Source organism: Gopherus evgoodei, chromosome 7 (assembly GCF_007399415.2).
Source record: "Gopherus evgoodei ecotype Sinaloan lineage chromosome 7, rGopEvg1_v1.p, whole genome shotgun sequence".
Classification (NCBI taxonomy): Eukaryota; Metazoa; Chordata; order Testudines; family Testudinidae; genus Gopherus; species Gopherus evgoodei.
Window position 1 is genome coordinate 97,188,939 of NC_044328.1, and position 13,000 is coordinate 97,201,938.

Here is a 13,000-nt window from a genome sequence, read left to right on the forward strand (position 1 = left end):
CTCTGCGGGGGGGTGGGGGTGGCTCAGGAACTGCACTTGTCCCCACACTGGTTAACCCTGGGCCTTATAGCTCTGCCCACCCACTCCAGTGCCTCAGAGACCCTTCCTCCCCCTACCACCCCAGCTGGTGCCTGTCCCCCCCGCTATCATTCTGGCTCTGGGTACCCCTGGGATTAGCAGGTCAGGACCCTTCTGTCACTGCTTCGGGGCTGGCAAAGGCCAGAGCCGCCGGCCATTCTCGCTGGCTGGGCGGTGCCTGTCCCCCTCCCGCGTGGGGCCCGATCCACTCGGGGAGAGGCACGTGGGGCCGGGACTTAGAACCCAGGAGTCCGGGCTCCTGCCATAGGGGCCGGAAGTGGGGGAGCTGCCGAAGGGCTCGGACCGGAAGTGAGTTGCAGGGGGCGGAGGATTAGAGGCCTGGGTGGCCTGGTGCTGAGTGTGACCCGGAGCAGAGAAGGGGCCGGGCCGGAAGTGCCGGTGCCGGGTGCGGAGGAGGCTGCAGGGTGCTGAGACCCTCTGGTGACCCGCTCCCCACCCCCCGGGGCCGGCGCGGTGAGTAACCAGCCGCGATCTGCGTGCCAACGGCAGCACGTGCCGTCCCCCGCGGCGCGGTCTCCATAGCAACGATGGGACGTTCCTGCTTCAGTGCTGCCATCTCCCTGAAACAGAGCCCTGTCCCCTGCCTCCCCCCCATCCCCGTGCTGCGATCTCCCCGGGACAGTGCCCTGTCCCCTGCCTCCCCCCCCATCCCCGTGCTGCGATCTCCCCGGGACAGTGCCCTGTCCCCTGCCTCCCCCCACACCCCCGTGCTGCGATCTCCCCGGGACAGTGCCCTGTCCCCTGCCTCCCCCCCATCCCCGTGCTGCGATCTCCCCGGGACAGTGCCCTGTCCCCTGCCTCCCCCCACACCCCCGTGCTGCGATCTCCCGGGACAGTGCCCTGTCCCCTGCCTCCCCCCCATCCCCGTGCTGCGATCTCCCCGGGACAGTGCCCTGTCCCCTGCCACCCCCCCCCCCACACCCCCGTGCTGCGATCTCCCCGGGACAGTGCCCTGTCCCCTGCCTCCCCCCCATCCCCGTGCTGCGATCTCCCCGGGACAGTGCCGTGTCCCCTGCCACCCTCTCCCCATACTCCTGGTGCGATCTCACTGAGACAGTGCCGTGTCCTCTGCTCCCCCTCCCCATGCTGCGATCTCCCCAGGACAGTGCTGTGTCCCCTGCTCCCCTCCCCGTGGTGTGATCTCGGGACATTGCCATATCCCATGTCCAACCCGACATGTCTCCATGGTGCCATCTCCCGGGGACAGTGCCACATCTCTGCCTCCCTGTCCCATCGTGCAATCTTCCCAGGGATGGGGCCACAACCTCCTGGCCTGGATCCACAGGTCTGATTCTGTGGCCCAAGCTTTGGAACTGCCGCTGTGAGAAAACCCCTGCAGCATGCCAGACCCAGCTCTTCTTCCAGGATAAGCCATTTGGCTTCACCACCTCCTAGGCTGGATCTCTGGTCCATCAGCACCTTGCTTCACACCATGAGCTCCATTCAGCCAGTCCAACTGGGATGGACCTCCTGAAGGAGACTTGTACAATCTTAGGGAGCAATGCCCCACCTCAGACATCTGCGGGGACACTCAGCCAGCACTGTAAAATAGAAGGCTTTGTTAGTCCTTAGCTTAGCACAGAGAACAGAAAGTTACCGCATGGTCCATCTTGGCCAGGCCACAGCCTTATTCGGACCCCTCTTTTGTCTCAGTTCAGGAGAGTCTCCAGCTTCTATCCACCTGGCCCCTCCTCAGTCCTATGTTCCTGTTCCCCCGCAAGCATGGCTAGCTTCCTGCAGGGGGGGGGGGCGGAATTCATGGTCCTTAGTTGCTCGGTACCAAATGTCTGGGCAATGGAGTGGCCATTGTCCCTGGAGAGTTCAAGATGACATGGGCCCCACGCTCCTGACAGCATCAGTCACACCTGGGTCTCTGCAGAGAGTAAACAACCTTTTCCCAGCACCTACTTAATGCAGCATGCATGGGAAACTGAGGCATGCACATACTATTCATACAAAATATTACAGAAAATTCCCACTCCATCACACCCCTGTCCACTCCATCCCCGTGGCGTGATCTCCCCAGGGACAGTGCCATGTCCCTCCCCCACATCCTTGTGACGCAATCTCCCCAGGGATGGTGCCATATCCCCCCACCACATCCCCGTGGTGTCATCTCCCCAGGGATGGTGCCACGTCCCTCCCATCCCTGTGGCGCAATCTCCCAGGTACAATGCCACATTTCCCTCCTCATCCCTGTGGCACAATCTCCCTGCGGATGGTGTCATGCTCTCCCCATCCCCAGGGATGGTGGCACATCCCCCATCCTCCCCCCCATTCCTGGGGTGTGATTTCCCCAGGGATGGTGCCATGTCCCCCTTTTCCTCCAGTGGGCACAGTGGCCATGGTGGGGCTGAGATTTACGTGGCTCCAAATCCTTATCCACTTCCTGCTGCATTGCCCAGCCTGAATTGAAGGCTCCTGGCCAGGCCACAGCCTTATTTGGACCCCTCTTTTGTCTCAGTTCAGGAGAGTCTCCAGCTTCCATCCACCTGGCCCCTCCTCAGTCCTATGTTCCTGTTCCCCCGCAAGCATGGCTAGCTTCCTGCGGGGGGTGGGGGGGGGGGATTCATGGTCCTTAGTTGCTCGGTACCAAATGTCTGGGCAATGGAGTGGCCATTGTCATCTTGAATTCTCCAGGGACATGGGCCCCACACTCCTGACAGCATCAGTCACACCTGGGTCTCTGCAGAGAGCCCAGTCGTGCCAGGGGCTACCAAGAGACATGGTAAGCCTCGCCTGGAGACACTCCCAGTGGTGGTGGTGCAGGAGGTCCAGGGTGGCCATGGTACAGAGATGGCGACTGCGGTGCTAGAGGTGTGTGTCCATGTTCCCAGCATGTCCTGGATGTGCTCACAATAGCAGTTTGGGGAGGGGGGGTGCTGCAGCAGGATACCCCCATAACCAGCCACTCCCTCCCCATCTCCCCAGGGGCCAGAGTGGCACCATGAAGGTGAAGCTGAAGAATGTGTTTGTCGTTTACTTCCTAGTGTCGGTGATTGGGCTCATGTACGCGTTGCTGCAGCTGGGTGAGTGCTGGGCTGAGCGCAGCAGCTGCGGTTCTGGGGCTGAACTCAGAGCAGGTTCGTGGGTCTGGACAGCGCTGTTGGGCCAGGAGCTGTTCTCGATCCCCACCAGAGCACAGTGCCTGCAGTCACCGGCCCCTGAACATCCTCTCTCCCCCTAGTGAGACAGCCAGACAGAAAGGGGAGCCTGTCTGGGTACCAGTGCCAGCCCCTGTCCTACTGGATGCTAGCCCCTGCCCCAGCTCCACTGGGCATCTGTGTAAAGAGGTGCGGAATGAGGGATTGGGCTGGAGGGAAGAGCACTGACCCTGTCTGAGGAATCTCGGGGAATCACAGGAGTACTCGAGGGTCAGAGAGTGGGTTAGGAGGGACCATGCTGGTTTGGGAGAAGGGATGGGAGCCTGGTTGCTCACTGACCAGGGCTGGATCCAGCTGGGGAATCGTCCCCAGGGGAGAGGCTGGGAGCCACGCAGCTCCCTGATGGGAATGGGTCTATCTGGGAGCCCCACTGCTCCCCGGTAGGGAGATGAGGAAGGGCTGGGCACACCGTTACTCAGCGGATTTCAAGTCAGGCACGGAACACTCTGGGGACCAGGCAGTCTTCCCCTGGGGGGGTGGGCTAGCTGTGACCTAGAGGGTCTCCCTTCTCTGACCTGTCTGCCTCCTCTTCTGCCTGGCTCCAGGGCAGCCCTGCGACTGCTCCCAGCACCTGAGATCAGCCAGCGACCTCATGCATGGCAAGGACAAGAAGATCTCCCAGTTGCTGAGTGAGGTGAAGCGGCTGCAGGTGCGAGGAAAGGGCCCAGAGCTGGAGGGACAGGCACTGCCTATCATCTACGCCATCACACCCACCTATGCCAGGTGGGAGCTCCTGCTGGGGGGAGCTGGAAGGGGCTTAGCTTGCTGGGAATAGGCTGGGCTTGGGGAGATGGGAGGCTCTGCTGGGGATGGGAAGAGTTTCCATGTGCTAGGAACAGAAATTACTCCAGGGCTGGATTCAGCAGCCTGAAACCCAGCAGCAAGGAGAGCAGGCGCCTGCAGGTAGCAGGTTAGGGCCTGTGGCTCCCATGAAACCCGCCAGCAGGCTCTGCTGCAGTGTTAGCAGTCAGGGGGCTGAAAGGGGCCCTGCTCCCCCTGTCCAGCACCAGTCAGTGTTTATGGAAACACTCCAGTCACTTCCAAGCACCCAGGGAAGCAACCTCTGCAGAAGCTACTAAGCCATATTTCCCAGGATCTAACTGGCGTGCCTCCTCCCATCCTCATCAGATGAGATCATGAGTGTGGGTTTCCACACCCACAGTTACTGTTGCCTTGCTGGGGTAAGACATGGCTGAGGGGAAGAATATCCCTCCAGAAGATGGAGCTGGTATTAAACCCATTTGCACCGGAGGAGCTGAGATTTCTCTAATGCCAAGCACTGGCAACTCCAGAAATGGATATTTCGATACCCAAGAGGTGCTCTTTGCAACCCGACTGCTTCATCTCCATTGGGAGGAACAGTCTAACTCCACTGCGTGCTCCCCCTTGCCCACCCCAGTCTGCCTCATCACCACCCCTTTCCCTGAAGGCTGCTGCATGTTCCTGGTTTCTCTCCCACCACCACCTTCTCCAGCTGATGTGCTTCTCTCTGGCTTCTCCCCATTGGTACGTTCCTCTATTGTTTCCTCCTTCCCCGCAGGCTGAGCTGCCACATCTCTATTGTTTCCCCCTCCTCCCAAGGCTGAGTTGGTGCATTTCTCTATTGTTTCCCCCCCCCAAGCTGAGCTGGTGCATCTCTCTTGTTTCTCCTCTCTCGCAGGCTGGTGCAGAAGGCTGAGCTGGTGCGCATGTCACAGACCTTCCTGCACGTGAAGAACTTTCACTGGATCGTGGTAGAGGACTCCCCAGTGAAGACCCAGCTGGTGTCGGAGCTGCTGGCCCAGAGCGGCCTGCGCTTCACCCATCTGCACACGGAGACGCCCAAGGAGCAGAAGCTCAAGGAGAGTGACCCCAACTGGCTGAAGCCCCGTGGCGTGGAGCAGCGTAACCTGGCCCTGCAGTGGCTGCGGGAGAACCGGGAGCTCAGTGAGGAGGGTGTGGTCTACTTCGCCGACGATGACAACACATACAGCCTGCACCTCTTCGATGAGGTGGGTGCTGTGTGCTTCAGGGGGAAGGAGTGGGGCACTGGGACAGCGTAGGTGTAATGGGGGTGGTGGGGGCAGGTCACTGGAGGCAGGCTGTGGGTGCTGTGGAAGTGGGGGCAGCAGGTGTGTCAGATCCACGTGATCGGTGCTATGGGCCCAGCTCTGGAACAGTCTCTAGGAGGAACCCCTTCAGTGTGCCAGCCCCCCAGACAGCTTCACTGCCTCCTGAACCTGTTCCTCAAGGCCTCCAGCATTTCTGCTTCACACCATGAGCTTCGTTCAGCGAGTCCAACTGAGACACCCCAATGGAGACTGGTACATTCCCCAGGGATCAATGCAGCTCGCCAAGCACTTCAGTGACACTCCCAGTGTTAGTCCTCCGGAACACACCACAGGGAGTCCTTAGGTTAGCGCAGAGAACACACATCAAAGCATAGTCCAATCTGGTTAGCCCAGAGCCCAGCCAAGCTATAATGAGCCCCTTGGTTCAAGCTGTCTCTGACCCTCAGTCTGATTCCTCAGACTCCTCGGTTGACTCCTGCTCTTCTCCCTCCTCTCACATCTCTTCAGTCTGGATCTGAGATCAGCCCCCATGTTGGGAGGCAGGGAAGTCTATAGTTTTCTGGGCCACTTGGTTGCCAGGTATCAATGTCCAGGCAATTGGATTTGCCATTGTCTTTTTTACAGGCTTCACTTCTATGGGGATTAAGGCCCAGACAGTTAGGTGACACCCACAGCTCTGTCTCGTAGCCAGCCCCAAGACCAAACAGTCCTGCCCCGCCCCCCTTCCCACACCACCACTGGGTAACAATGTAGCATATAGGGGAAACTGAGGCACACATAAGCTTCATAAAAATATTACCAAAAATTCCCACTTTGTTACATCTCTTCCCTCTTTGAGACCAAGCTGAGCAGGGTCACTTAAACCAGTCACCTGGGGAAGTTCGAACCCACAAATGTTATCCAGAGATACTACAGCATCTTCTCTTTCTCCTTAGTAGCTGTCCCACCCGGCACTCTCCAGATTCTTATAGCACAGTTGCCATTCAGTCTAACTTATAGTTTGAATACGCCGTTCTGAGCACTTTCCCATCCTCCCTTAGGTCTGGTCTGTTAGATGGCACCAGCAGGGTGCAGCCCCATGCTCTTTTGTACCCCAAAACCTTGAGTTTGAAACTGGGCTGGGGTCCAGCCACTCCCTCAACCGCCTCATTGGCTGGGGAGTGAGGAGGGATGAGCCTGGTCCTCCAAGTGTCAGCTTGGCTGCAGCTGGGGGTGTCCTTACCCTAGATTGGGGTAGGAAGTAACTCCTGGATCATTTGGTCTTTGCCCAGCCATATCCCTGAGGCTGTGGTGTCCCACAGTCTGGTGAGGCAGGCATGCAGGGGCTCCTTCACACTGGTGTGTCTTAACCCCAGCGCTGTGTGATGCAGGGAGCCCATCTCCCCACTTGGGGTCAGTCTGTTGCCTTCACCCCCAGGACAATCCTCTCATCCCCTGCTCCTGGTGGGCCGTGATTCAGGCTCTCTTGGCTAAGAGAATGCATGTGGTCAGGGCCACCATCTGATCAGGTGTCTGTTACCAGAAGTAGCCTCTTCACTGGGGCTTCTCTCCCCCTGGCCAGGGCAAACCTGTTTGGCCATCCCCCTGCCCTGCCTGTGTCTGCCCACACTCAGCTGGGGTTTCAGATACCACAGGGCTCGGCTCTGCCTCTACTTTCCCAGCGAGAGCAGGCCGGGAGCTTGCTCCCTTGGTCACAGCATCAGACGTCAGGGAAGTTTTGCCTGAGCCAGTGTGACTCACATCTCCCGTGTGCAGCTGGCTGAGGCCGTTCTCCTGCCCCATTCAGATCTGGCTGTATGGTTACAGACTGAAAGGTGTCCTGAGCTAACAGCCATTCCTTTATGTTGCAAGCAAGGGGGAAAAACCCTCCTGCTCCCTGCCAAACAAGCTATTTGCATTTTAATAGACACCTCCAGTCTGAGCCTGGCGGCTCGGGTGGGTCAAATCCTGGGCTGGTACAGAAACGGGTGGAATTTTGTCTTAAGGTGATACAGTCAGTCCCCAAAAGGATGTCAGAGCTGATATCCTGGAGACCAGCCACCCCGAGCCCTCCTGGGTCTGCACAGAGCCAGACAAAAGAAACCTTAACCCAGCTGACACAGCCTTTCAGCATGCAATGGGTTGTACCACTTGCTCTGACAAGGGCTCTCTGTCCCAGATTCTCTCTACCCCAGGAACATCTTCCCAGTAACCAGCATCTTCTGCTCTCACTGGGGATCCCATGAGTCTGAGCCCAGCAGAGTACCACAGGACATGTGTACAGTGCCTGGATCAGGAGCCCATCTTTCACCACCCCCAGTGCCCCCAAGGAGCTAGCTGTGTGACTCACACTCAGAGCCTGAGCTACAATGCAGCCTTCTTGGTTGGGCAGAGTGAAGCAGCAAACCTTATTTCATCAAGCCTTTGCCATAGTGCCCACTTCTGTCCTGTTTTCCTACAGATATTACATCTCACATCTCGGAGGTCCCTAGAAAGAAACCTGCCCGCGTGGGTTTACCCGAGTCTCGCTCCTGGAGTGCCTCCTCTGGTTCACTTTCCCAGGACCCATGCTTATCCCAGTTCCCTTTGGGTCTCTCTTCATACCCAGACCTAGTGTCCACAAACTCATTGGCCAACTGATCTGTGCTATGTAGATCTTTCAGTTCCCTGTGCACTAGCCACATTTTAAGCTTGTGAGGACAGATCTCATAGAGTTCCTCCAACCCACCCACGTTAAACCAATCCTCTCATGTTTTGCCCCCTCACTCTTACCCCACTTGTGGAGATATTCTCCCATCAAGGTGGTGGTTTCCATGTAGGTCACACCCTGGGTCTTTTGCGCACCCTGAAACCTCTCTGTAAGCTCCAGATGTCAATTCAAACGTAAGCCGTAGAGCCTTTCTGAACTGTTCATAGTCCCCAGGGTCAGCTCCATCCATGTGGCTGAACGCCTCTATAGAGGTGGGCCTGAGTAAGGGATGAAACAGCGGAGCCAGTCTGCAGGGTCAACCTGGTTCAAATCACAAGCCTTTTCAAAGGCAGTGAAACAGGCATCAGTATCCCCACTCTGTAAACTGGGGCAACGATTTGGGATCTACGTTCCCTGTGGAATCAGCATCTTTCCCCACTTGTCCCTCTTCTTCTCCATATCTGGTTCCTGCTTTCACTCCTTCTCTGGGTTCTTTCGCTGTTCTTTCTCCTTGGAAGCCGAGAGGGAACGATCTACTAGCACCTTCACTCTCAGTGCCAAATCCCACCACTTCAGATCTATCAATGGGGAACCAGGTCGCGAAGACCACTGCTGTATGGGGAGCCGGGTCTCAAGGATGCCCTGTTGCTACTCTCACACCCTCTTGGAACCCTGCTTGGATATGGATCCTGCTTCTCGGACCGGTCATCCTTCTCCAGCCGTGCAGCTGCACCTTGTTGATCTTCCCAATGCTTAACCCTCTTTGCCTGCACACGTTTGCGTTGCCTGTCTTAGGGAGCTGGTTACAGACCATTTTTTTTGCTGTTTCCTTTAACTATCCTTGTTTTACTGCTGCAAGTCATTTATTACAAAATGCAACCGGTGCATTCAGCATCCCACCTCTGCCACCACCTCTCATGGATCCACAAGATCGGTGATACAGTCCCAGTTTGGGAAGAGTCTCCAGCAGGAGCCCCTTCAGTGTGTCAGACCCTCTGGAGGCCGTATAAGACACATGGCTTCACCGCCTCATGAAACTGGACCTCTAGGCTTCCAGCACACCTGTCTCACCCTGTGAGCTCCATTCAGCGAGTCCAACTGAGACGGACCCCCAGTGGAGACTGGTACACTCCCCAGGGATTAATGCACCTTGCCAAGCTGGCAGTGACACTCACACAGTGATGTCAAAACACTTGGGTTTATTAGTCCTCTGGAACACACCACAGGGAGTCCTTAGGGTAGCACAGAGAACAGACTTTAAAGCACAGTCCAGTCTGGTTAGCCCAGGGCCCAGCCAAGCTGTAGTGAGCTCTCACTGACCCTCCGTCTGATCTCTGTCAGACTCCAGGTGCGAGCCCCAGCTGCCTCCAGCCACCCATTCTTGCCCCTCCACCCCTGCTCACATCTCTCCGGTCCTTGGATCTCAACCTGGGGGAATATTGCTCAGCCCCTCTGCTGAGGGGCGGGGAAGTCTATAGCTTTCTGGGTCATTGATTGCTAGGGAGCAATGTCCAGACAACTGGATTTGTCTGGTGTCTTTTGAGGTGTTCCACTAGTAAGGGGATTGAGACCCAGACAGGCGACACCCTCACCTCTGTCTCCAGCCTGCCCCAAGAGCAGTGTCGTCGTCCCCTGCACACACACGCGCTGGGTAACAATGCACCGTACAGGAGAAATGGAGACACTTGACATGGCATAAAAATATTTCAAAAAATCCCCACTTTGTCACAGCAGGGCGCTGGAGGCAGAGGGTGGGGTGATGGGGGAGGCGGCAGGGTGCTGGAGGCATGGGGGTGGGGTGATGGGGAAGGGAGTGGGCGGCAGAGTGCTGGAGGCACGGGGGTAGAGTGTTGGAGAAGGGAGTGGGCCGCAGGGTGCTGGATGCTGGGGAGGGCAGCAGCATGCTGGAGGCAGGGGTGGGGTGACAGGGAAGGGAGTGGGGTGACAGGGTGCTGGAGGCAGGGGCTGGGGTGACGGGGAAGGGAGTGGGTGGCAGGGCACTGGAGGCAGGGGCTGGGGTGACAGGGAAGGGAGTGGGCGGCAGGGCACTGGAGGCAGGGGCTGGGGTGACAGGGAAGGGAGTGGGTGGCAGGGGGGTTGGGGTGACGGGGAAGGGAGTGGGCGGCAGGGCACTGGAGGCAGGGGCTGGAGTGACGGGAAGGGAGTGGGCGATGGGGTGGGGTGACGGAGTGGGCAGCAGGGTGCTGGAGGCAGGGGCTGGGGTGACGGGAAGGGAGTGGGCGGCAGGGGGGGTGGGGTGATGGGGAAGGGAGTGGGCGGCAGGGCGCTGGAGGCAGGGGCTGGGGTGACAGGGAAGGGAGTGGGCAGCAGAGGGTGGGGTGACGGGAAGGGAGTGGGTGGCAGGGCACTGGAGGCAGGGGCTGGGGTGACAGGGAAGGGAGTGGGCAGCAGAGGGTGGGGTGACGGGAAGGGAGTGGATGGCAGGGCACTGGAGGCCGGGGCTGGGGTGACGGGAAGGGAGTGGGTGGCAGGGGGGTTGGGGTGACGGGGAAGGGAGTGGGCGACGGGGTGGGGTGACAGGGAGTGGGCAGCAGGGTGCTGGAGGCAGGGGCTGGGGTGACAGGAAGGGAGTGGGCGGCAGGGGGGGTGGGGTGATGGGGAAGGGAGTGGGCGGCAGGGCGCTGGAGGCAGGGGCTGGGGTGACAGGGAAGGGGCAGAGGGTGGGGTGACGGGAAGGGAGTGGGTGGCAGGGCACTGGAGGCAGGGGCTGAGGTGACAGGGAAGGGAGTGGGTAGCAGGGGGGGTGGGGTGACGGGGAAGGGAGTGGGCGGCAGGGCGCTGGAGGCAGGGGCTGGGGTGACAGGGAAGGGAGTGGGCAGCAGAGGGTGGGGTGACGGGAAGGGAATGGATGGCAGGGCACTGGAGGCAGGGGCTGGGGTGACGGGAAGGGAGTGGGCGGCAGGGCTGGGGTGACGGAAGGGAGTGGGTGGCAGGGCACTGGAGGCAGGGGCTGAAGTGACAGGGAAGGGAGTGGGCGGCAGGGGCTGGGGTGACGGGAAGGGAGTGGGCGGCAGGGTGATGGAGGCAGGGGCTGGGGTGACGGGAAGGGAGTGGGCGGCAGGGGATGGAGTGACGGGGAAGGGAGTGGGTGGCAGGGCACTGGAGGCAGGGGCTGGGGTGATGGGAAGGGAGTGGGCGGCAGGGGCTGAAGTGACAGGGAAGGGAGTGGGCGGCAGGGGCTGGGGTGACGGGAAGGGAGTGGGCGGCAGGGTGATGGAGGCAGGGGCTGGGGTGACGGGAAGGGAGTGGGCGGCAGGGGATGGAGTGACGGGGAAGGGAGTGGGTGGCAGGGCACTGGAGGCAGGGGCTGGGGTGACGGGAAGGGAGTGGGCGGCAGGGGCTGAAGTGACAGGGAAGGGAGTGGGCGGCAGGGGCTGGGGTGACGGGAAGGGGTGGGCGGCAGGGTGATGGAGGCAGGGGCTGGGGTGACGGGAAGGGAGTGGGCGGCAGGGGATGGAGTGACAGGGAAGGGAGTGGGTGGCAGGGCACTGGAGGCAGGGGCTGGGGTGACAGGGAAGGGAGTGGGCAGCAGAGGGTGGGGTGACGGGAAGGGAGTGGGCGGCAGGGCAATGAAGGCAGGGGGTGGGAGATTGGGGTTGGGGGAAGAGGGAGGCATTTGTCTTGCCTCCCCAAAGTGGAGGTCTCTTTCTGCTGCTGACACCCCTCTCTCTCCCCCACAGATCCGCTCCACCAAGCGTGTCTCGGTTTGGCCCGTGGGGCTCGTGGGTGGCCTGCGCTTCGAGCGCCCTCTGGTGGAGAAGGGCAGGGTGGTGGGCTTCTACACAGCCTGGAAGCCCAACCGGCCCTTCCCCATGGACATGGCCGGCTTCGCTATTGCTCTGCAGCTGCTGCTGGCCAATCGCGAGGCCCGGTTCGACATGCTGGCTGAGCGTGGCTACCTGGAGAGCAGCCTGCTGCAGTCATTGGTCTCCATCGAAGAACTGGAGCCTCGAGCTGACAACTGCACCAAGGTGAGGAGGGGGACTGGGAGCCAGGACTCCTGGGTTTTATCCGTGGTGCTGGGAGTGCAGTGGATCAAGTGGGTTAGGGCAGGGGATCAGGACTCCTGGGTGCTGGGAGTGGGGAATATGAAATTTTGCCTCTAAGCAGGATGGTCCCAGCTGTCTTCAGTTCCCCAGCTGCGCTGACTGGCTGGGGATGCTGGTTGGGGGAGGGTCATGGTCTAGGGGGGATCTCTCTGGACCCCAACTCTGTCCTGCACTTCTCCATTGCAGGTTCTGGTCTGGCACACACGGTCGGAGAAGCCCAAAATGAAGCAGGAGGAGCTGCTGCAGAAGCAAGGCCTGGGCTCTGACCCAAGCATCGAGGTGTGAGTGGCACCTGGAGAACCGGTACATGGAGGCCCGTGTGGGGAGCTGGCCCAGAGCCCAGAACAGGATCAGGGCTGCTGCCAGAGCAATGGACTTGGGGACTGAACGCCCCAGACTGCTTTATTTATTGCTACATGCAGGGGCTGTGCCCCCAGCCCCCACCCCACTGGCAGAGCAGCCTCTATCCCAGCATCTCCAGTGCTGCTGCTCCCTGCTGAGGGAGCCCCCTGCAGCCCAACATCCTCAGTTCCTGCTGCCTGGAAGTCAGACCCTGCCCGCAGAGAGGCCGCTGCTCCAGGATTTGTTTCCAGTGAGCGCCTCCAGGACCCGTTCCATCTGCCCAGCAGCTCAGTGTGCAGATCTAGCCCCTCTGCATGGTGCCCCAGGATGGCGGCTCTGGTCCTGCCCTGCTGGGCAGGGCTCCTAAAGGCGATGGAGCTGTGAGAGAGAGTGACACAATGTTCCTCCCCCCACCCACCCCACTGGGATCCCCTCCCCAGCTCCAGGGAGCCCTGTGTGTCCATGTTGTGTGCGTGGCTGTTGCATGAACGTGGTGGCTGTTACAGCAATAAGCATGTTATATCCTCAATAAAGCGCCTACCCTCCACTACCCCTGCTATCTCTCTGCCGCTCAGCCCGCTTCCCCTGCCCCACATGCCCCAGGGG

The 13,000-nt window shown here is 59.8% G+C and overlaps 1 protein-coding gene across 2 annotated transcripts; it reads left to right on the forward strand.

Moving 5' to 3' along the window:
• Nucleotides 1–387: 387 nt before the first annotated feature.
• Nucleotides 388–12,944, forward strand: B3GAT3 (beta-1,3-glucuronyltransferase 3). 2 transcript variants are annotated; one of them, XM_030569195.1, is made up of 7 exons: nt 388–552; nt 2,740–2,916; nt 3,031–3,128; nt 3,809–3,986; nt 4,924–5,254; nt 11,684–11,974; nt 12,239–12,944. In XM_030569195.1, the coding sequence occupies exons 3-7, from the start codon at nt 3,047–3,049 to the stop codon at nt 12,335–12,337; spliced, it is 981 nt and encodes a 326-aa protein (XP_030425055.1). In that variant the 5' UTR covers nt 388–552; nt 2,740–2,916; nt 3,031–3,046; the 3' UTR covers nt 12,338–12,944. The 2 variants fall into 2 exon arrangements, with proteins under 2 accessions (XP_030425055.1, XP_030425054.1); XM_030569194.1 differs by lacking the exon at nt 2,740–2,916 and having other exon boundaries at nt 389–552.
• The last annotated feature ends 56 nt before the right edge of the window (nt 12,945–13,000 follow it).